The following is a 23,223-nucleotide window of genomic DNA, read 5'->3' as shown; positions in this document are numbered from 1 at the left end:
CCGCACGGCTGGAGGTGGAACACCCGGCTCGCTGCCATGGCTGCCTCGCCTTACTCCGCTCATCCCCTCTTCATCTCCACGCTTTTCGGGTGCTCTTATGCTTTCGAGGCGCTTTCTATTTTTTTATTATTATTATTTTATTTTTTCCCCCGGTGAAAAAAAAATAAAAAAGGGATAGTTCAGGGAAAAAAAAAAAAATACAGAGAAACTCCGGGCGCAGGAGCGCGGGCTGGAAGGGGAAGGGACGGCGCGGTGGCACACCCCTGCCCGGGTCCTAGCGCCCTCCCGCAGCCACTGCCCAGCGCGCCGCTCCGGCCCGGGCCCTCGGCACACCCCGCAACAGCCGCAGGTGCGCTCCGAAGAACTCCAAAGAAAAGATTTAAAGTCAGTTCTCCCCCCTCCCACACCTACACTAAAGCTCGTCACTTCAATAAATAAATAAATTAATTAATCAGTTTTCACTTTTCTGGGGATGCAACACTACTAGAAGCATTAGGTAAGATGCTGCTGCAACTCCACAGCTGGGAAAAAGCATCGAGCTGACAAATCTTGCTTCTCCCGTAAAGCTTGCTGATGTACACCACAGGGTCCCATCATCCTGACTGGTTTTCTCGGCCCCTTCTAAACTTCCTCTGAAATAACCTGGCACTGGCATGTTTGAGATAAAAGCGGCCAGCTGGCATGCAAAATAAATCTCTGGGACACAGCACAGTGGTGTACCTCCGGCTTCTCCACAACACCAGGCAGCATCAACAAAGCTTTTGAAAGCAGGTGTAGGGCGATGATCCCCAACCTGCAGCCTTCACTTTAAGAAAAATCAGGCATATTTCTTACACTTTTTTCATTAAACTGTGTGCATGGGGCAGGAGGATGACAAGAAATAAGGGCATTATCTTCCCCGAGACAAGATGTTCAGGATCTTTGCTGCTTTGTGCATTATTTTTTTGGGTTGGGTTTTTCCTTGTGAGTTTTCCCTAGCCAGTACTACCTTGTTTGCTCACAACCTGAGCAAGCTTTGGTGCATTTTTTTGCCTCCCTGCTCAAATCACTCCCCCCTCCAGAAGGGGGTAGGTGCCAACACCAGGAGCACTGACCACAAAGCAGTTGAGGAAGCAGTAAATGAAGGTTAACACTCCTTTGCTGAAATAAAACCAAGGCAGCAATTAGAGACTGGCATGAGGACATTTGCATCACCTCCTGTGTGAATACTGTATCATAATCAGATAAATAGCTGCGATACCATAAAAGCCTGGACTTGGACTGTTTAGTTTCTCTGTTTCCTGATCTTCCCTCCCTTCAGAAGGGTCTGATCCAGCTGAAGCAAGCAATTTGGGAAATTTGGAAATTAAGGGTGAAATAGGTTTAAAGAAATCTTAGCTTTTGATTGCTAGAGATCTTGGTCTCAAGGCAGCATACCCCTAGTAACCTTCCCCATAATTTAAACCAGCAAACCACATCCAAAAAAACCACTTCTAGAAAACCATCTGACACCATTTCAGCTAAAGGTGGGAAGCCCCCTGCTGAGATTTGAAGGCTTAAGCTACTGTATAGATCCAGAAAATACTGGAGAAAAGAATATTCATCCTTATTTAGCACCTAGATTAATTTCAAGGAAATAACTCATTTTCCAGTTTCGAACACTCAGTGCCATCTCATTCAGCTCACAAGAGAAGCCCATTCCCACCCAAAAATCATCACGACAGGAGCAGGGAGATCTGTTTTAAGCTAATTATGTTGATTTGGCAGATGCAGATGTTGCAGAAGTTAATACCTGGTTTAATGGATTAAATTGTATACATTTAATGCAACATTTAACGCCTTGCACAAGTTGAATGCCTGGCATCCAGTTACATCAGGTGACTGGGAGCCCAGTCTCTCAAGTGGTGACCTTGTCAGCTCCTCCTGGAAGAGGATGACCAGGAAGGAGATGACCATGGGAATACATGCAAGAGCATGCAAGGACAACTTTGCAGGGCTGTATTTCATGCAAGTCTTCCACAGGGATTTGTAGGATTCCTTCAAGACCTACAACCTATGGGCACAAAGCTAATGGTGGAAAACTGGCCCCTACATTAATTTCATTTTATACCTCAAACCAAACCATATTTTCCTACAAATGATGAAAAATTATTATAACAGTAGATGTCCCTTACTAGAAATATTAGCCCCACCACCAGTAAAGCTTTCTGGAAGGTATCAGCTTCTCTGATACGATGCAAGACACCAGAGAAGGTATCTGATACCTTCTGTCTGGAGCTATCTGGTCCATCCCAGCGTCTCCAGAGCTGCTTTTTGCAGGCAGTCTCTGTTGGCCCGGCTAAGCACAGTGACCCAGAGGGAGCTGGATCCAAGGAGCAGGAGTTACACCCTACCCCAAGTCCTTCAGCTCCTGAGGAGCCTCATCTGACTATTCCCCTCCAGCAGGTTGCTAACTTTACATACAAAGACAACCTCCCTTCAAGGCAGATGGTCATTATCCTCTGTTAGTAAATTATTTCTTATTGCCTGATTGGCTTTACCTTGGTCTTTGTACCTAGGCTAGTTTGTGGCTAGAAACCAATGGGAAGTGGTGTTTTGTTTGCCTTCACTACCACATCATACAGGACCTGTATGATCCAGCAGGATCAGCCATGTACCTGAGCAGAAGGTACCTGGGGTTTCCTCCAGGCCAGGCACAGATGCCAGCTATATATGCTTTTTAGTAGGACTGTTTTGCCAAGACTGGTATTTTTTTGTCCTGGTGGGCTAGCATTGGAGACTGTAAGAATTTGGAACTGAGAAAGAAACACTAGGTGGACCCAAGCATTGCAGGGAAACTCATCCAACACTCATGCATAAAGTAGCACTGGGATTCCCATGCCTGTGACACGGCCAAGACTTTCAACAAAAGCAAAGAAATAATAAAAAAGAAATTAAGTGCTGCCATACCTGCAAGCCAGATGATTTATTTTGTTTTAATCATGCCCTGAAGACCTCAAATCCCTCCCTACCTCCTGCTGCTTTGACTGCAACTCAAGTAAAACTTCTGTTTGCTGCACAAACCCAGCTCCTGTTGCCTGCTCCGTACTACCAGCTGCAGGTCAGCTCTGCTTGCAGGACAATGCAATAAATGGTGCAGCACAGCAGAGGGAGCAGCGTCCTGCTGGGAACTCCCCCTCTGGAGCTGGGGAACCACCAGGTAACAGCTCCTTTTTGAGTTCTTGTCCTTTGAAAGGCTTTTAAGTGTTTATCCCACCACCATTTGCTTCAGTGCTCTTTGGTCTCATCCCTGGAGCCGAATCCCAGCGGTCTCAACCACAGCACTAAGGATCCCATTTCAGGACATGCGTTTGAAGTTGCTCTGCAGAGACCCAGGCTGGTCTGGGGCACCAGATTTGCTTTGAAGAGTCAAGGAAATTCAGTATTAGAGGCCAAGGTAACTAGTGACCTTGAAATTTGAGCAGCTGCAGCCTGCAGATTGAGACATTGGGGTGAGTTTAACAACTATCAGCTTTTTTGTTTGGGTTTTGGTTTTTTTGGGTTTTTTTTTTTTTGGTGCCTGTCCTGCAGCCCACAGCAAAGGCACAAATAAATATTAGCCAGAACAGTATCAGTCTCTCCAGAGGCAAGCAAACACATACCAAATCTTTCAGGGTTGCCCCCCAGCCAAGAAACTCAACCAAGTAGGAGAGAGAAGACTCCAGAAACAGTTGCAAAACTCCAAGAAGAGGCACAAGTCCCTTTAGCACAAGAGGGATCGGGGGAGCTTAAGTGACAGGAGTATGAGGACCTGACCCAGAAGACCAATACTTCAAGGCAAAACCACAACACTGCTTCCCCTTGCTCGCGTTTACAACTAAGGGGAGAGCCGGTCACATCTGACAAAAGGAAAAGGGAGTTATATTGGATTAAGAGGAATATAAATACTCATTCCTTTACCTCCCTCCTGTAGAATTTTTTTCCCCTGCAGCTTCCCACAGCTCCTCATGCACTGTTGGCTCTCTCCTACAGATGCTTGGAGCTCTGCTGGGCCAGCAAGGACCAGAGCTGGTGTTTAAACCAAGGGCTGCTGGGAAGAGGAAGGTCAGGCTCCTTTAGATGCAGACTGCACCCAGATGGTGATTTCCTCCCGGCACTGGCAGGAGTTAGGGAAGGCAGCCAGTCTCTCCAGTGTGCTCTGCCAGAGCTAGAGGCAGAAACTCCCTGGCAAAAGTCACACCAGCATGCAAGTTTTATTAGGCCAGGACCATGCAGCCAACTTTCATTGCTACTAGCTAGAACAAGGAGATGCAAGCAGGACTGAATACTCAAACATCATAACTGTGTTTACTGCACAGTCCTTAGCCTAAACAGAGCCCACGCTCCAAAACATAATTCATTTTTCTTGGGACAAAGATGCTGTCATCTCCAGGAGGTATTCAAGGGTCCCTTACAAGCACATAAGGGGAGCAACTCTCACACGATCATTGCCACCTTGGAGCTGAATACCACAGGAGGGAACTGCAGCTTGGAGAGGATCTGACTGCTGAGTCCCTGGTCCAGCCCTCCTAAGGAGCACATGTTTGGGGCAGGGGATAGCAGCAGGAATAAGCCTTTTCCTCTTTGGAGGAGTTTTCCAAGTACATCTCACCTCTACAGGAGCAGCAGGAGTAAGGATTCCCTAACAAAATATAGGCATCCTGACTGGAAGGTCTTGTCAGCGCAAAGACCCCACCTGCCAGCAGAGCAGGAGCCAGCATGGCTGGACACCTGCAATACTAAGCTGTGGTTCATGTGATGGACACCAATGCTGCCTGGGCTTTGGTCTCTTGACAGAGTTGGTTAGCAGGGACTGAACAAACTCTGTTCTCCATGTCTGGGGCCCTAAAGGCAAAATCATTAACTTGGCCATCCCTGGAAGCTGCCTAGACCACAGGGCGAGAAAGCCATCTCCTTCCCATGTGTTCAGGAACTGGGGATGCTTGGGCCTCCCACTCAGTAGGGACATTAAAGAGTTGCTCCTCATCTAGCCACCTATTTTCACAAGACATTTCACAAGCTATGTTGAAATCAGGCAGTTTAAGACTGATTAAGTTCACACCTTACTAGAAAGATGGGTTCACAACACTAAGACAAGACTCAAATCAGACTTAGGTCCCCACTAGCTGGGCTTAACTTGGAAACAAAGGGAACAAGAGGGTCATTTGGTGGTCTGCCAAAAAGTTTAGTTAGCAGATTGTCTGGAGAGCTCTCCAGGCGGCAACTAGTGAGCTGTAAGTTTGGCATAGACTTGTGGCAACCAAAAGCTTCCACTACACAGTGCAGCCACATACGCTCACCTTTGTTGACTGGTTAAAGCAGCCCATACAGTGCATCACGTGGCAGGGCCTCCCAGGCTCCCTGCAAGGAAGGCGTGGAAAGCCCAAAAGGTATTTCCTAGGGAAGTGCCAACACAAAGCTTTATCTGGGTCTAACCCAGACCTTGGAGTCCTACAACACACTGAACGCCATCTCAAGTCTTTCCACCTCTTGTAGGAAAGGAGAGGTGCATCATGCCTAAAGGTAGGAGAGCTGAAGAAAACTAAGGGAGATGATGTAGAGAGAGCAGCAATAATGTGGATTTCATTGCTTACAGCTACGGTCTGTCCTCAGGCTACTAAGAACACTGCACCTGAGGTCAAGATCTGAACCAGAGTTTGAAGGAAGGTTGCTCATGGTTATTTTGGTATAAAGGCAAAACTTACTTCAAAGTGAGTGTGGGATTGAAATCCATCTCCCAACCAGTAGGTTAAACTCTAGCCTGCCACTTTAACACCTGAGTGTCAGTTCACCTTTCTGTAGCAATTAAGTGGAGGACATCTCCATGTAGCTTGTCAAAGCACACCTCCATTTCATGGCTCATTAACAACAGGGCACAGTGTCTCTGCCTGTGTCATTGCTCCCTGGACCCTGTAGCAGCAGTCAACCAAGGACCAGAGAGTGCCCAGGCTCCATCACCCTCCTGCCAGAACTCATCTGAGAACCAGCATGCCTCATTGTTATGGAACACAGTATATACCGGTACAAGCAGGATTTCTGAAACCCAGCCATGCCTCTGAGGACATCCAAGAGGTGACGTTCAGCAAAAGATGGTTGGTTTTCCATTGTTTTGGTTTCTACATCGGTAAGATCATGGGAAAAGCCTACCCTTAAATGATGTTACAGCTACACAATGAGTCCTGCTAGCCTAATGAGTAGGTCTCAGGCAGAGATAAACACACAATAGATTTGCAGAGCCACAGCTGAATAGCTGACTTCAGCCTTAGTTTAGCCTCAGAGCATTAAAAGATTGTTGATTCCAGTAGAGAAGACACTTGCCAGCCTTTATTTGTGCAAGAGTACAATTTAAAGAAAAAAAATATCACAGTGACAAGTCCAGCCACTGGCAACCCAGCCTCTCTTCTACAGTTAGCAGCAACTCAAACAATGTGAATATTTTCACTGGAGGCAACGTGCTGGTGATAAGAAGTTTAACATGGCATTTATTTATTTTCAGAGCAGTAACGGATTTAGAAATAAATTATGTTCCTTACCCAAGACTTAGCTGAACATGTTATGAAGCTCAAAGAACAGACAAGAGCAGCAGATCCAGATGATGTCATGTAATAGAGCAATAAAGAATTACACAACTGAAGGCAATAGAGAAAAAACAGGATCACTCAGCAACACCAGAAGATGTAATAACGAATAGCCTTTAATCTTAGCTCTACTCACTTGCAAAGCCCCTTGCCTAACACATCCAGTTGGATCACATTACATCCATGGACATATTTACCTGAAATCTTCATGGGCAAGAAAAGGAGGGCACCAGACAGCAGCGCAGTTTCATATCCAGCAAAAACACACGGGAAGCAGCAGAGACTAAACCAAGCCTAACAAAGACCAGCATTTTCTAAGCAGAGTAGTTTTTATAACTGACTCAGCAGCAGGTTCATGACAACTTGCAGCACAGAGTAGCTAGTAGTTGGGAGCAACTAACAGTTTCTAGATAAGCTAATACCACCACCACCACCACCCCCCTTTTAACACAAACAGCAATCATATTCTGGGATGTGGTTGTGAAGATTCTTCACACTTTAGGATGACTGCTTTCATCTCTGAGCAGATACAATTGCTGGCAGCAAATACACAAGAACAGAAAAAAAGCCCCTCGGGTTCCACAACAGGCTTCAAAGCCCAATAGTGTTTTACTCACTGCTAAAACAGACTCACAGTATGCTATGCTTGTTTAACTTAGTTTGAGTTGCATGAAAAGCCTCTCGCTTTTCTCCCTTTGAAGTGCTACCCTCCCCCAGCAATGGGACAGTAGGGTGCAAGTAGCAGGGATGCACTGGTTTTCCAATTTAAGTGATTACAACCTGACACCTCTGGCTTTGACACTGCAGACCAGGATCAGAACTGGCTATTTGGTAGAAGGATGCAGCAGAAGAGGCATTTCAAGAAACATGTCAGATCCAAGTAGCCAGCAAAGAGTTTGAGTTGAGCATGAGAAATGCAGCATCCCAGCTTAGGTCCTTCTCTAGAAGGGGCATTGCTATCCCTCTGTGGCTTCACCAAGAGTGGAGAATCTCTGATTAGGTTTGAGCACCCATGACTTCAAAGCATCATCAATTCCAAGGAAAGACCTGTCCTCTGAAACAAATGACAATAAAAGCTAATGCAACAGCACAACCCAACAGCGGAATGTCACTTTGGAACTCCGCTTGTCTGTTAGGAAGGGTTTACGGATGCCAATACCTGGTCCCAACAGGGACTGAAGGTCCTCTTCGCCACCTAGATACAGAAATTTATGGTGAGCTGAGGGCCCCACCAGCAATAAAGCTATGTTAGAACTAAGCTTAGAAACAGATATTCAGATTAAGCCAAGCTAATTAATTTAGTCTCACCTCTGGATAGAACAATTCACAGGTTCACTGCCCCACAGTTAGCACAAACAACCTCCAGGCTGCAATAAGGAAGCAACGATATAATTTGTTTCCCCACAGGTAAGTAAAAGCCCATAGTAGCTACCAATGCACCTCAGTAGCACAGATAGGATAAAACCCTTTTAACAGATGTTTTGATTTGCTTGGGAGCACTAAGGAACAAGTGTCCAGCTGTCCAGCTTACAGTTCCCTACCCCCACTAGGGAATGGAAGGAATCACTGCTGTCATTTACAGAGCAGATTGAAGGAGATATTAGCCACTTTCACCACCTTCCTTGGAAAGAAATGCTCTAGCAGAGAGCAGCCAGGCAGCACTTACTTCCTTAAAAACAAAACCAAAAACCACCACCAATAAAACCTACTCAAAATCACTCAAGTTTTACAATTATAAAAGACTTTCATCCTATTAAAGCCCTACAGATATGGGATAGAAACTTTCCCATTTACAAGTCAGACTTTCAGAGTTAATTAGAGCATGAACGCAGTAGCTGGGAACGCACATACTGAAGCACAGACCATTAAAATAGTGCTCTTAATCAAAAAGATGACCAGCTGTTTGATGATCAGTGGCTTAGACTGCAGGAGCCACTGCCTGAAGATACAGCCACAGTTTTGCCTCCTTTCCACACACAGGTAGGCGGTGTGGGTGCAAAGGGACCATCACCTAGCATGGTTTGGGACACTGGTACACAGACCTCACCATCACTCCAACATAAACACTAGTAGCACCTCTCAACAGCAAATTCAAGATTTTGTAATCTGCCTCCCAGACAAGGAGAGTTACTCTCCCTACTGCCACATTAAACAAAACCAAGCTCTTTTGAAGTTGAAAGAGCAGCTGACTTAAATATGCAAGCTATTAGATAGCACTTGTTCTTAAAACTAGTTTGGACCAGTAGCATTCCCACTGCCTGGAGAACTGGATAAATAAAGCCCTTGATGCCATTATGAAACAGCTCAATACCCATATAATTACATTTTTGCATTAAATGCCATACACTATTGATGCCATCAGGGACTTATCTACTCCCTCTGTGAACACCAACAAAGCATAAGGCCAAGCAGGAAGGAGTCTGAAAGCATTACAAATAGCTGTCTTGTTCAAGCACACACTTGCATTTCTCTTCTGTTGGTTAACGCAAGTAGTCATGCTGTGAAGGTGTATTTTAAGTGTTGGAGTTAACTCCAAGCTCAGGGCCTTCCTTCTTGACCACCATTCCATGGTGAGCTATCTGTGGTCTGTGTTAACCAGCCAGCTTTCACTCAACCCAGGGTTTCCTAACTGTTAAGCAACAGGCTCCTTCCCAGCAAGGCCAAGCTCACTTTCAGAAGAGATCTTCAGGAGCTCAGAGGGTCTGCAAACAGATCCACCTAGCTGAGGCTGGGCCACAGCCATCTGCACCTTCTCCACCGCCAAACACCACCTCACAAGTTGGATTTTTTCATCCCTTTAACACCAGCCACACATCTCCATTTGCCATGGGAGGGAAGAAAGAATAAACCGCTAGACAAGCTGTTCTTGAGATGGAAATGAATATTGTCACTTGGAAAGGACCTACAATGATCATCTAGTCCAATCGTGAGATGATTAAGTCTGCTTTCTGCAACCTTTTGTAAAAGGGATAAACTGTTTCAGAACAATCTAGAGGCTTGCAGCTTTCTTTTCTGTCTTCACAATGCAGAATGAGAAACTCTTCAGCATTTTGTACACAAGAAAGAAGCTTGGAATCACCTGCCACTCTACAAAGGATTCCAGGAGAAACTGTTGCATGAAGACTTCCAGGTAGATGCAAGATTTTGCAGTGTTTTATAGCTCCTCTTTTGTGGCTTACATTTATCCCCTTCATACCCCAAATCAAGCAGCTTAGCATTAACAGTCAACATTTTAATAATTGAGCTCCACTGCTTTGCATGAAGCATTGGGCAGGTAGGTTTAAAGCCTGCAGTTGGAACCACTCGCTCCAGTGTTGTTGGCAGAGCTAAACAGGATCCTGAGAGGGAACAATAAAATGATTACCGTTTCTCAGAAAACTGACCTGCGAGGAAAGCAATTATGGACAGGCTTCGAGACAGAGGAACTGGAAAGGAACAGAACAAAGCTAAGCGAGGTAATTTTGGCTAGCTAACAGGAAAGTTTTCGCCTATTAAGCCTGTTAGACTGCAGTCCAGTCATCCTCTCCTAGGAGAGTGTTATTTCTGCACAAACTGGAAAAACACAAAGGTTACCATATAGCAAACAAGGTGGAGGGGTTTTGGATTTTTTTTTCTTTAAATGCAAGAAAAACAAGTGGTTCTTATCTCTGATTTCAGTATTTTACTATCAGTCCTGTTCCAGAAGAATATAAAATTGCTTCCTTGCCACAGGAAAGATCACTACACGTAAAGGGATGCAAGATTTTCAGTGTAGGGTTCATTTCTGAAGCCTTACAATTGCACAGAACTATATAACCCTATTCAGATGCACAGACATCTGCAAGCTCTTTGGTAAGAGATTTTCTTACCTAAGCAAGAGTTCATAACCTATCCATATAGCTTTCAACTCACACAGATGTGGATGGGCACACTTAGTACAGTTGGCGCACAACACCAAACCCACGAAGTGTCCAGCCAAGCCTGAAAGCTTCAATCTAATGTCTCATTCTCCATCACTTAATTTTTTATTTTAGATAGCCCATCCATACTCCCCTTTCCTTATTCTGCACTTGAGGTTGCAGAATACTATGAAATGTCCTCAAGTACTGTGGTTCTTACCACACCACTGTCGGGCTTTTACCCCCAACAATGAGCAGAAACAAGTTTTATGCACTAAACCAACCCTTCATTGCCCGTTTGAGAATTGCATTCAGAATTGATCACGGTGACATACTTGCGTATGCCAAGCTGCAGATCCTGTTCTGCAGACAGCTGCACTTACAACACCTACCCTCTGTTCTCCATTTCTACATTATTTTTTGGGTGTCCTAACTGAAGATAAGTAGACTTCAAAGAGCCACCTACAGAAGCACTGGCATGCTAACCATTCAGATTGTCTCCTCTGGCAGACAGACTGGCTCCTGGCTAGGAATCCTGAGAAAGTAGGTACAAAAGACTGAAATTAAAGCAGAGAGTATCTTAACAGTAATTTCCTTCTCTGGGGAGCTCCCACATGCCCTGCCCTTTTATCAGCCTTCCAGTGAGGAAGAAGGTCCTGAAGTCCTAGGATGTGGCAAGTCATTACACCCAGACAGCGTAAAGCCTGTCAGGAACACAACTGCTTCATTACAACACTATGTCGTTTTTTTTTTTTTTTTTTTTTTTTTTTTAAGGTGGCCAAAGTCCACAAAAGTTCAATCAGTTTGAAGTATCCACAAGGATGGACCTATAGAAGGAGCCTTGATGTCATTTCTGATCTCTCAGCACCAGAACCACCAGATATAGGGTCTCACTTACAGAGGAAATATTCCCTTGCACTGGTTTAACACCCACTACAGAGCAACCATTTGGCCTCTAAATGAAGCCAAATACTCTTGGTAGTCTAAGGGCTTTGCTCCCTCCCCTGATGAAAAAAATAAAGATATCTGAGAATAATTATGCACCTCAAATCTTCTGAACACCTCTAATGTGTGAGAAACTAACAGACAGATATGAAAAGAGGCAGCTAGATTCATCTTATCAGACTGGCCTACAATTGCTGTTCCCACAAGAGAATGTTTTTACACCCTGGTAAGCTAGACAGCAGTTTGATTTTGGGAACATTTCAGTTCACAGCAAGAAACAACTCCTCTATCCACAGCATCTTCTTTCCCCAAGACAGTGATAGGCCTCAGACCATTTTGTCTCTGGACGTTGAGAACCTGAACCCTGCTGGGAACTAGAGAAGTAGCTAGAATTGGGGTCACAAAATTGACATTATTAAACCAACTAATGCACAGTGCTGCTGGGTGGAAGATATCCTTAAGTGATCAAGTTTAACCGTAACTCCATACTGTTCTAAGCTTTAGGGAGGGAGAGGTCCAATGATACCTTTCCCAGAGCAGCAGGAGTTTGCCTTCCATCCCCTTCCAGGTACCCAGTATGCTGATCCACAAAAGGTACTGTGTCAGAAATTCCTACATGTTCCCCATTTACACACAAACATGCCAAGTGCTCATGCTGTACATTAAAGAACTAGTAAAGCTCTTTCCTTAGAACTATGCAAAAATTTTTAGGTAAGAAGTTGCATGATATCTACTTCATCTCCTTGGCCATGCAGCTATTTCACAGAATGGTTTGGGTTGGAAGAGACCTTAAAAACCATCCATGTCATAGGCCCATCCATGCCATCTGTGTCCCATCCAGGGACACTTTCAACTAGACCAGGTTGCTCTAAGCCCTGTCCAACCTGGCCTTGAACACTTCTAGAAGTTCATCTCTCCCCACCGATGTCATTATCAATACTAACTTTATTCCTTCAAATCTTCCTCTCACTGCCTGGCTAAGCTACCAACAGGCTGTCCTGCTGTCAGCTGGTGAAAACAGGGGAGCAAATCAAGGCAGTGTTTGAAAAAAGCAACTCGGGCAGGCTGCTGCTTCAGCATGATTCTGTTTTCATCTGAGAGATACAAAGCAGATACCCATGGTGTATTTGAACAGAGGGCTTGCATGCCATTGCAAGTATTTTACTGACTGAGAACACCACAGGAGTTAACTGCCAGCCATCTTCTGTCACCATGTGTTCCAGGACTCCCCTCTAGATTCATCAGGCTATTTTGATGATCGCTACCTGAACAATTACAATCAAAATACTTTATTCTGAAGCAGTGCTAGGGGACTACTAAGTGCTGAGAACCAGTTGTGGTCATATTGGTTGAGTAATATTATCTCCCCGGGCTTTTTCTCACCTCCTTGGGATATAGGCATTCAGCGCCCAACAGATTTGGATGAAGATATTCCACCTTGCCCCACACTGATAAATTAAGTGCTCCTGTTAGTTTTAGCAAGAAACACTCACTGAAGATTTGACGCAAGCTTGCTACCCAGCTTTGTACATCTCCGTGAGCAATTCTCCCCAGGCAGCCTGCCTAAACATCACGTCCCTGGTTTTGGTCCCCAGCAACAGGCTGGAGAAAGAATTTGTGTCCTTCACCACAGACAGGATGGTTCTGTCTCAATACCAAAACCAATCCAGGTTGCAGGTTCTACCCCAAGCAAGGTAAGTGAGATTTGACAGCTCTAGAGAAGTCCAAAGCCTTATCAAAGTCTAATCCCTTATTGCACAAGACACATCCTCCAGCTCAGAACATTTCAGCACAATTTACGGTTGATTTCAGTCTATATCAAACTTATCACTACCTAGATCTGGTGTGGGTTGGTTTACCAGACTGCTTTCAACCTCACTCATTAAAAAGCTTGAAATCACTAACTAGCAGTGCCCCGATCCCACAAAGCATTCTGAAGTGCTGAAAGCACCATCCTAGCTGGATTCAAGGTTATTATCTGACTTTCTGAAAGACTCAGAGGTTCACCTGGTCCATTTCCTCTATAACAAGGGTTATGATCATCAACAAGCGATAGATACTATGAGGAAAGAGTTTAGCAAGTCCTATGAAAAAAAAAAAAGGAACAGCTTAGTAAATCCAGGGAAAGAGATCAGGATGCAGACAGCTACAGACTCAACCCAACTCCTTACAACATCCACAGAGTGAGTGTTTCTGGCCACACTTCCCACACAAACATCCCATTGAAGCTTTGTTCTGCAGAGAACGCTATGGCTGGAAGCACTGTTGCTATTGGCACGTTAACCTTGAACGTAAGGGGAACTGCTGAGGATGAGTATGGTGGAAAGCAAGAGCATCTCGAGAGCTTGAGGACAGCTCTTTCCGCTGGTCAACGAAATCTACTTCCAGCTTAGTATTTTGGACTGGATAACAGCTACCAAGAAATACTTAGAAGAGAGTTCTAACACCAGCCCAGCCTATAGGGAGGCCTCCTAGGACACCCTCCAACAAGCCTGGAGACCAAGGACTTTGAGAGTCAGAGGCAGGTCTCCGCACTTCATAGCCTGCAGCACATATCCCTTCCACAGAGGGGCTCACTCTTTCTTTGGAGATGCTGAAATGCATTAAAACCCTCAAAATCCTGCAGCAGGGAGCTCCACAGTTTCACATGCAGTCATAAGAACAGCTCCCTTTTTTTAGACTGTTAAGCAAGAAATCTGCATAACATGCCTTCATCTCCCACCTTTGTCTGCACTCCTCAGTCCTCTTTCATTGGGACTTTTTCCAGGCTGAAGATAATTTAACTTTTATTATTCCTTGTACAGAAGCTATTTTTTACCATGGCCCTTACTATTGCCTTTCTGACCCTCCAGTGATGCATAGGGATGTTGGAGGGGCAGCACAGACAACTCTGGATTTTGGAGCACTGCATTTTAAACCTGGCTTGTATTCCTGTAAAGGAACAAATTGAGCAAAGACACACAAGAACACCTCTCTTTGCCTACCAAAGTCACAGTGCTTTTCCTCCATTATTGTCTGGGTAAGCCAGAAACTTCTCACTGCATTTCCAGTAACCAAGGGACCCTAAATCAGAGGAAGATCAGATCATACAGAGTCATTCATATCTTCAGCAACACAAACAGAATTAGTGGTGGCCTGGAGGAATACAACTTCAACAGACTATTTCAGGTCAGTTAAACAAATTTGGCTCAATAACACAAGTTTATGTTCCATTTCCCTCTGTAAATCATGCCCCAGTAATGACACTGAAGCACGGTTTAATGAAGATGGAGTTATATAACAGCACAGAGGAGAGCACCGCAGAACTAAAGTTAGGAGTTAAATCATTGCCCAGTTATTAGCCCAACAGAAAACTCACTGCTAACACAAAAGACTTCCAGAAATGTGATGCTCAGGGAAGCAATAACACCCCTGCTTCAAAGCAAGGAGATTTGCACATTGATTTCAGCCATCTGGAAGTATATTTCTGGAAGGCTCAAAGCAGGGCAGCCCAGAAGAATGGAATGGGAAGCTCCAGGGAAGCAGCTGAGATGCTTTGAAGCAGGTTTCCTGCAGGTAAAGGCTTCTCTGTTAGATGGGGAGATACGATGACTTCAACCCGTCATCCCTGAGAACAGGCTGATTAGGGGGTGGCATCAGGACAGGAGAACGAACAAGTCTTCCCAGCCGGTACAATTCATACACTTTACAGCAGGGTCTTTCACATGCTCAGAGCAGGCAGTACCCTCAGGATGGTATCCCCATTGCCACACTGGCGTGCTGATGTGAGATGGGTACCAGAGTCCTGGGAAGTGGCTGGGGATACCACCTCTGTGTAAGAAGCCCTCAACATCCCAAGGCTGCCAAAAAGCTCCTTGTAACTTCATTCCAGTCTTGGAACACTGTTCACTGGCACAGGCAAGTATGAAAGCAACCCTTTTCTTCTGCATCCCTCAGAGCCAGCTCCTCTAGAGCTCTCCATGAGTTCAAGACCAGCAATTTTTGGGTGGGTTCTAAGTACTTGTACCCCTGGCCAGCCCAAACTCTGGAGAATTGGTGAGGGCTGGGAAATTCCAATCACAGCCAACATGGGCCACTGCCTGCATACCTGCCTTACAAGCATGAATGAAGCTGCAGGACCAGCAAGCACTGGAGCTATCCAGGGTACCCCAATAGCCTTCCACCTCTTCCTTCATCCACCCCGCAGCTCCACAGGGCAGAGAACTCATTTCAAGCTACATGCCCCACCACATAGCACCCTGTCTGACCCACAAAGCACTTGCTACTCACATACATCTCTTTGTTTATTTTATCATCATCACACTAACAGTGAGTTTCAAGGCAACAAGAGCCAACTCACACTAGGACAGGTTCTCAGGATCTGCTTCACAGCCTGCTCGGGACCTCTCATCCCTCGAGGGAGGCAGAAAGACACAAGTTGAGTAGATTACCTACATCTAGCCTTGCTTCCAACCTTACCGTCTAAAAATCAGTGCTACTTATCAGCCCTGCCATCACCACCTCTACTAGGGGGAGGCAAACCACAGCCGCTCCACCACCTTACAGCCACCTTGCCTCCTGCTTCATCCTAACCCAGGGGTGTTGTTTTTAATTTTTTTTCCCCTTCTCTGCAACAGCAGCCCGAGGCTGGACCGATGCTGCAAGAGTTACACAGGGCTGTGTTGCACAGATCCTCCAAATATAGCCGGGAAAGGGCTGACGTCCCCATGCAGGAAGGCCCCCTGCCTCCGGAAGGAGCTCCAAGGGGAAGCGCTCGCTCAGCAGCTTCCTGGCTCTGCTGGCTGGGAAAGCTGTTTGTGCTGGCAGCCCCAGCTGGGGGACACCGCCGCGTTTCATCTCAGCTCATAACAATTACCCACATCCAGGGACAGCCCGTGGGGCTGTGCTTGGGCACTAGGAACAAAGCCACAAGAACAGATAATAGCGTCCAGAAACAGCTTGTCCTTTCAGCATCTCCTGAGGAGGTATGCCAGCTCCTGCATGGCCTTCTCCCTGGCCCCAAGCTTCCAAGAAAAAAAAAGAAAAAAAGATGTGGAGGAGACTGAGGCAGAGATGAACTTGGACATGTGGTTTAAAGAGGGAAATAAGAACAACAAGGAACAAAATTTATGTCTCTCTAGTCACAGCCATGTATCTTCCTTCCTCCTCCTCTCAACACCCTGTGGCTCTTTTCTTGCTTGGATAAGCCCAGTCACCCCCATCCATGTTCCTTTATTGCCCGCAGAGGGGCTGTTGCATGGGCAGAGCCTATGGGTACCAGGAGCAGCAGGGAAGAAAGCTATAGAGAACAGCACAATCATTTTAAGCTTCCTAGCTCAGGAGGATGGGGTGGGAAATAATCAAAACTAAAAAAAAAAAGTTAAGAATTGTGTGCAAGAAATGCTGTGTTTTATTACAGAACAAGTCTGTCTATAAGGCAGATCCCAATTAAGGGTGTCGGTTCTGACTGTCACAGTATTCCCAGCACAAACATGCTCTGCTCACAGCATTCAATTCTTAGAAATATTAAAGTAGCAGGCATGGAAGCAGGCAGCAGGCCTTCAGAGCCTGCTTTCTAGGTTTTCAGTGATCCAGAGCAAGCCAAAGGCACACAAAGTAAACACTTCTGTTGGTATTGAGCATGTACATCTGTAACGGACTTACTCATGGTGCCCTATAAAAGCAGTCTGGGCAGTCTCTGAATGTTTTCTAGATCCAAAGAGGTCTAGCCAGGTGTAGACAGAAGCAAGTACTCTGCAGAAAGACATCTGCAGCTAGTTAATCTTCATTTAAAGTTGCTCTCCAGATTCCTCCCAACTTCTGTAACCTCTAGCCCAAAAATCACGACACTAGCTGATGTTGTAGAAGTTGTTTGGGCTTGTGGTTGGGTTAATGCTGGCTGGGCACTGGATGCCCCCCAGCCGCTCTCTCCCTGCCCTCCTTCACCAGACCCAGGAGAAAAAAAAAAAAAAAAAGTAAGGCTCACGGATCAAGGCAAGGAGAGAGAGATCGCTCACCAGTTACTGTCATAGGCAAAACAGACTCGACCCAAGGACATTAGTTTAATTTCCCCCTAATCTGATTTGATTGGTAATAATAAGAAATAAAACCAAACCTTAAAATCGCAGAGCTCACTCCTGCGTGGGGCCCTCCCAGGGAGAGAGTCCTCCATGAGCTGCTCTGCCATGAGTCCTTCCCACGGGCTGCGGGTGGGGATCAGTTCCAGCGCGGACCTCCCCGGGCCGGGCCGGGGGGCACAGGCTGCCTGGCCGGGGGCTGCCCCGCGGGCGGGGGGCACCTCTGCTCCGGCGCCCGGCGCTGCCGCAGGATCTGTCCCTTGTCCCCGGTGTAAGCGGCGCCCCCCAGGCGGTGCCAGCGTGGCCGCTGGGCTGGGCCGTGGCCAGCGGCGGGCCCGGCTGGGAGCCGGCTGGCGTTGGCGCTATCGGGCACGGGGGAACCTGCTGGCACCGGCTCACAGGAGCCGCCCGGCAGCCCGCAACACCAAACAGGCACACAAATCCAGTACAAGGCTTCTCATCTCCTTGAGAGGAAGGACACCAGAGCTACCAACACCTTCCTTGACTCCTGGTTACAGCCTTGCCTCAGGATGGATCCTCATCCACCTCTACTAGTATTTCACTTCTCTATCTGGAGCCAGGTAAGCTGTCTGGCTGTTTCCCACTTGGTAAGGTCTCCAAGGGAAGCCAGAAAGTTGTTCTTAGGCAAGCTGAGAGTATTTTTTCTAGGGGTAGGAACCCACATGCAGTCTGTCTTGCTCCCTCACTTTGTTGGCGACATGTATTTCCATCCAGCCCACTTCCACCCTGGCACACCATCCTTGCTCCTGGCATGGCCAGAGCCAAGCTGGCGACCGAGGCTTTTTCAGTAGGGAGCTGCACTTTAAGGCAGGCTGTAGCAAGGTCAGCATCTTCAGTTTGAAAAAATGGACTTTGCTGTGTCTAAAAGACCCCGATCGTAGCACAAGAGCTGCTCTTTAGAGAGGAACTCTGCAAAACCACCAAAAAAGCCACCATTTAGCAAATAGATTTCTACATTGCACTCAATGCGGTCATTCTGCTGCACCAGATTGTTTTCATACTGCAAAGTTAACTCTTCCAGACAAAAGAGGGAACACGGAGCGGGTTATGACTTCCTTCTGTTAAGTCATTTAATCAGAAAGGAAACCCCAGCAGAATACACAGCATAGCATGTCCTGCACCATAGGATTCCTGTTCTGCAGAATCCTGAAGCCGACTGAATTTAATTGCAGACTTCTGCTTTTTTTCCCCTGAAAACCCCACCTTTTAGAGAGATGACATCTCTCAGCGTGAGCATCTTTGAGTGTCAGAGGCCTTTCTGGAGGTGTCGTGTTTGTACAGCCAGAAGAGCCAAGAACAGTACAAGAAGGAACCCCAGCCACCAAGAAACAACATGCTTTTATAAACCAGCAAGATGAAGTCCAGAATAGGTATGTATGGTCTGCTCTGCTCTGTTCTGGCCAGCATTCCTCTTGGCCTTGCCATGACATCTGTTATTTCATAGCCAAGTCCCCTGTGAGATTACACACATGGTTTAGCCCTTGCAGCCTTGCCAACCTCACACATCATTATCACAGCCACTTCTAATGCCGCCTCCACGCCACCACCTTAGCCTACAGGCTTGCAGTGCGATTTGGCCATTAAACCCATAAGCAGGACTGCTTGACAAAAAACCCTCTGAAGTGGTCCTGAACGCCTGCCCTTTTGGATTACGGATGGGCAAGTTATGAATTTATTTTCACACACTCCAAGTTAAAAGTTTATCAGATACAAAACCAGACATTTAGCCAAAAACTAGTTGACGGAGCCCAAGTTCGAAAGACTCTCAGATGTGCTATAAATTCTAAAGCTGCATCTCAAGAGAGAGAGTCCACAGGGATTAAACACTCAGCGCCTCAGAAAAAGATAAATTTGTTCTCCAGTTGTAATACAGGGTGTCATCCCATGGGTCAATTTTAGATTTTTAGTAGGTAGAAATTACTCACATGGGAGACTTCTCACTGGGGGTGTTGCAGACACAGACCTATCTTGCAATCCAGCATGATGACTTCTGCAGCACTTTAAGCATAAGCAGCTTTAATTTCAAAGAGTTGCTCTGCATTTCACCTCAAAGTTCATTTGGATTGAAAGAAACACCACCACCAGAGAAGATGGAAGGAACACTTTAGGCTAATATACCCGAGTGCATTAGCTAACTGGAGGTTCATGCAAGATGTGTGACCACACACAGCTCATCCCTCTAATACTCTGCAAAGGGGATGCCCTGTTACAGAGAAGTCTTATGTAACACAGTCATCCTCCCTCATTTTGCAGGCAAGGAGTGCTCACAAGCGGAACAGAGCATCCTAAAGCCACATCAAGACTGCTAGAGGAGAGGAAAACAAGGAACAAGTTGTGGATGTCACATCTGTGGAAGCGTTCAAGGCCAGGCTGGATGGGGCTTGGAGCAACCTGGTCTAGTGGAAGGCGTCCCTGCCCGTGGCAATGGGGTTGGAACTGGGTGGGCTTTAAGGTACCTTCCCACCCAAACCATCCTATGATTCTAATATTACAGCACCTGTGGTGCCTACGGCACAATGCTGATTCCTGCTCTCCCCAAAGATGAAAGGCCAGAAGGCCATGTGTGTTATTGCAAGGGATGAGCACCCCAAATGCTGATGACATTGAGGGAAGAGCTCATTTAAGTGGATCAGACTAGGTTTGGTTAGCAGATTCTTGCTGCAACGACCCATGGGATAAGCCAAAGGCTCAGCTACCCACAGGGAATTTCAGATACCTAAGAGGGGTTATTTCAAGTGCTATGTAATAGATATATATGGCCTTACCCTGAGGGGGACCTTAAGTAAAATTTAATTTTAAGTGCTCAGATGATACCACTATTTCTATATTAAGATAATGCCTGGTAACATAAGCAGGTATTAAAATGTTGTTTTTAATACCACCTGCCTCATGTTTTTCCACTGGCAATTTCAAACACACTCATTAAGATCATCACTAGCGGTCATTTAACGCAAGCCTTACTAACATCACAGTATCCCAATAGGTAAACCTCATGAGAGAGCTTATTTCCTAATTTTGGAAGCACTGTTACCTCAGACACGAGGGACCAGAGCAACTGGTTTTACCTTCAAACTTCTAAACCCGCCTTTATGGAGGGACCTACAGGCGGTCACAGAGCTTGTTTTAGGCAGGCAGGCAGGCTGGCTGGTGGGCATTATGGACCTTTTCATGTTAAGAGCATCCATGGATGTGCGATTGAGTGCTTCAGGCTGCCTACAGTTTTTGTGCAGAAGTCACAAATATATTTGAAGGTATTGAAGATGGTTTTTTCTTCCCATCCACTCTTACCTGCAGTGAAAGTAGACTTGTAATTAGTTCAGTCTATCATGCAGCGCTATTTATTTTGCAAGAGATTTTCAGCCAAAATAGGCTGGGCATTAACATTTTATCTCCTGCTCTGCTTTTGCTAGTGCTTGAATAGAGAAGACCAATTGTATTTATTCATTTTAAGACGGCGTACAGAACAAATCCTACCATATCTTCATTTCTGAACTGTCAGGAGCAGATTGGCTCTTAGCTGGACTCTGGAGGAGGCTAAAACCTCATGTGTACAGCGTGGTTTATCTGAAGTTGCATTACAAATGTATTTCACACTGCCTTTCCATGTGGTCATCCAGTCCCACGTCAGGTAGAGCAGACCGTGTCAGCCCATCTCAGAAATAGCTCTGAAGAGCTACTGGATGGCTTGTCACCATGGGGGTCAAGGTTACTCCTTCTCACACCATGGAGGTAAAGAGCAGCACTCTTTGCTTTTATACACTCATGCAACACCTAAGGCTTCAAAAGCCTCCAAAATTCATCAGAAGTGAAAAGCAAGGCCAAACTTGCAGCGCTGCTCTCCTGGATTTCCTAAACCACTGTTTTCAAGGTTCCCCTCAATTCTTTCGCACAAACCTGCTCTGTATAACTGAAAGTTGCAATTAAGAACCCAACAGTCAAAGGCCTTGTAAGGATGAATGAGGATGTGCATGCATGGTTGCATTTCCATATTCAACCTTTAAAACAGAGCTCATTGAATAAGCATCAGAGACTGCATGCCCCACCCCACATCTGCCTGCAGTCACTGGAGCCATTCTATTAGTTGCTCTCCAAATTCATATTTCACACTACAAGTGGTGGTCAAATAATCATCCAAGCAAGCAAATAAACTTGCATTCTTCTCCAAGACACACAACTACCCGCCTCCCCGGATGCATATTTAAATATCAAAGCAGTCTATCCTTTAAGACTCCTTCAGAAACATTTCATTCTCACATTCTGTCACCTGCAAAGCTGGAGAAACCAAATGACCATGGCACATTCATGACAGTGGGATACTCTCCAGTTAATTTTTATCTGCGTGCAAACTCAGTCATGGTCAGAGTTATACGCACAGACCTCTTCTCCAAGAGTCTTTGCACTGCTGCAAACAGTACCTACATCACACCTTCCACAATTTTTGATAGAAGGCAACAGTCCAGCATCAACACATCAGGATCCCCCCTAACTGTTCGTATGGCATAGGATGATAAATATTCCACCAGAGCCCCCACAGCTTGCCAGCAGCCAGAACTCAGCTGGAATTTGAAGGACGAAGTCACCCATCTCCCAGACCAAGCCTTGGAGTCTGTAGCAGAAGTTTTGCAAACACATTTTGCCAAGGGAAACCACTTCTTTGCCTCATGGGGAAATGCGTGTGCTGCTGAGACCATGATCCTCTAAAGAGCTTCTGTTGAAATCTAAATACATGCATCAGTGACAATGCATGGTACAAAGCGCCTAGAATTAAGAACAGCTAGTTAAGGATCTAGGCGTTTGGTTTCTTGATGCTCTATACACAGACTCTGATTAATTTGCACCAGAGCTGACACCTATTGCCTTTTGAAGGCGAAAGCAAAGCTACTTCTATTTCTAAGCAATTAGGCTTTCCTAAGAGGCTCAGCTTCCAAGCGCTTTGTTTTCAGAGTCAAGTAGCATTCCTGACAAACACTATCCCCACTCTTAAAGGGAAGAGCTTAAATCAGGGATATCATAATTAACCAGCCTCACAGGTGAGGCACAAGCATAGCAAGAGAAAACCACCATAAACAGATGCTTGCATATAAAACCCACATCTCAATGGGTAAGCAACCCACCTTCTGGGAGGTGGCAATAGCTATCTTAGAGGCAGCGAGCAAAACATGCAACACACATGGCACACAGGACACCCTGGACAAGTTGAGTAAGGGGATTGGGGCATATGGTGATGAACAGAGTGCCCCAGATGAAGATTAAGCTACACCGACTCAGGCTGATAGTTAGCTTCACACATCAGAGGCAGATTTTTAGTTCAGCAGGGAAGCGACAACTTACTGATGTATCTGTCAGCACAAGAAGAGACTGATTCCTACTCTCAACGAACAGCAGCTAGAGAAAAAGCAGAGGGGCTTAACGGTGCTACAGTACGCAGAAAACAGCAGTGGGAATGAGATACACTTGGGATGTGTACCACAAAAAATAAAAGAATTAATGATCAATCTGGTTTTCAGCTTGCTAGAGGAGCTGAAAAGTGCAATGTTTTCAAAAGGGGGAAGGGATAAACCAAGCTAACAAGACATCAGTATCAGCTGATAAAAGAGAGAGTAAAGTTGTGGCAATGAAGAACAAACAAAAGTGAGATGTGTAATCGCTACCCATACTTTCCTTCCTTCAGGAACCCACAAATACACAGTGCTGACAAACCACAAGGACACCAGTTAAGCTAAAAACCTTGGTATTTAAAGAAATCTA

General features: G+C 45.8%; 1 protein-coding gene across 2 annotated transcripts in view; it reads right to left on the bottom strand.

The window, feature by feature from the left end:
- SLC4A11 (solute carrier family 4 member 11) overlaps positions 1-23,223 on the bottom strand; it is a 134,197-nt gene that overhangs the window by 96,849 nt on the left and 14,125 nt on the right. Inside the window, exon 1 of one of the 2 annotated variants that reach the window (XM_080396460.1) lies at positions 2-18,198. The exons of the other annotated variant lie outside the window; for it this stretch is intronic. Coding sequence (XP_080252586.1) covers positions 2-38 — 37 coding nt within the window. The 5' untranslated portion in view covers positions 39-18,198. Of the gene's footprint in view, position 1; positions 18,199-23,223 lie in introns of those variants that run through there. 2 annotated transcript variants of the gene reach the window in all.

This window comes from Falco punctatus, assembly GCF_963210335.1.
Source record: "Falco punctatus genome assembly, chromosome: 1".
Lineage (NCBI taxonomy): Eukaryota > Metazoa > Chordata > Aves > Falconiformes > Falconidae > Falco > Falco punctatus.
Note: the sequence above shows the minus strand (reverse complement) of the source record. Positions and strands in the feature narration are given on the sequence as shown.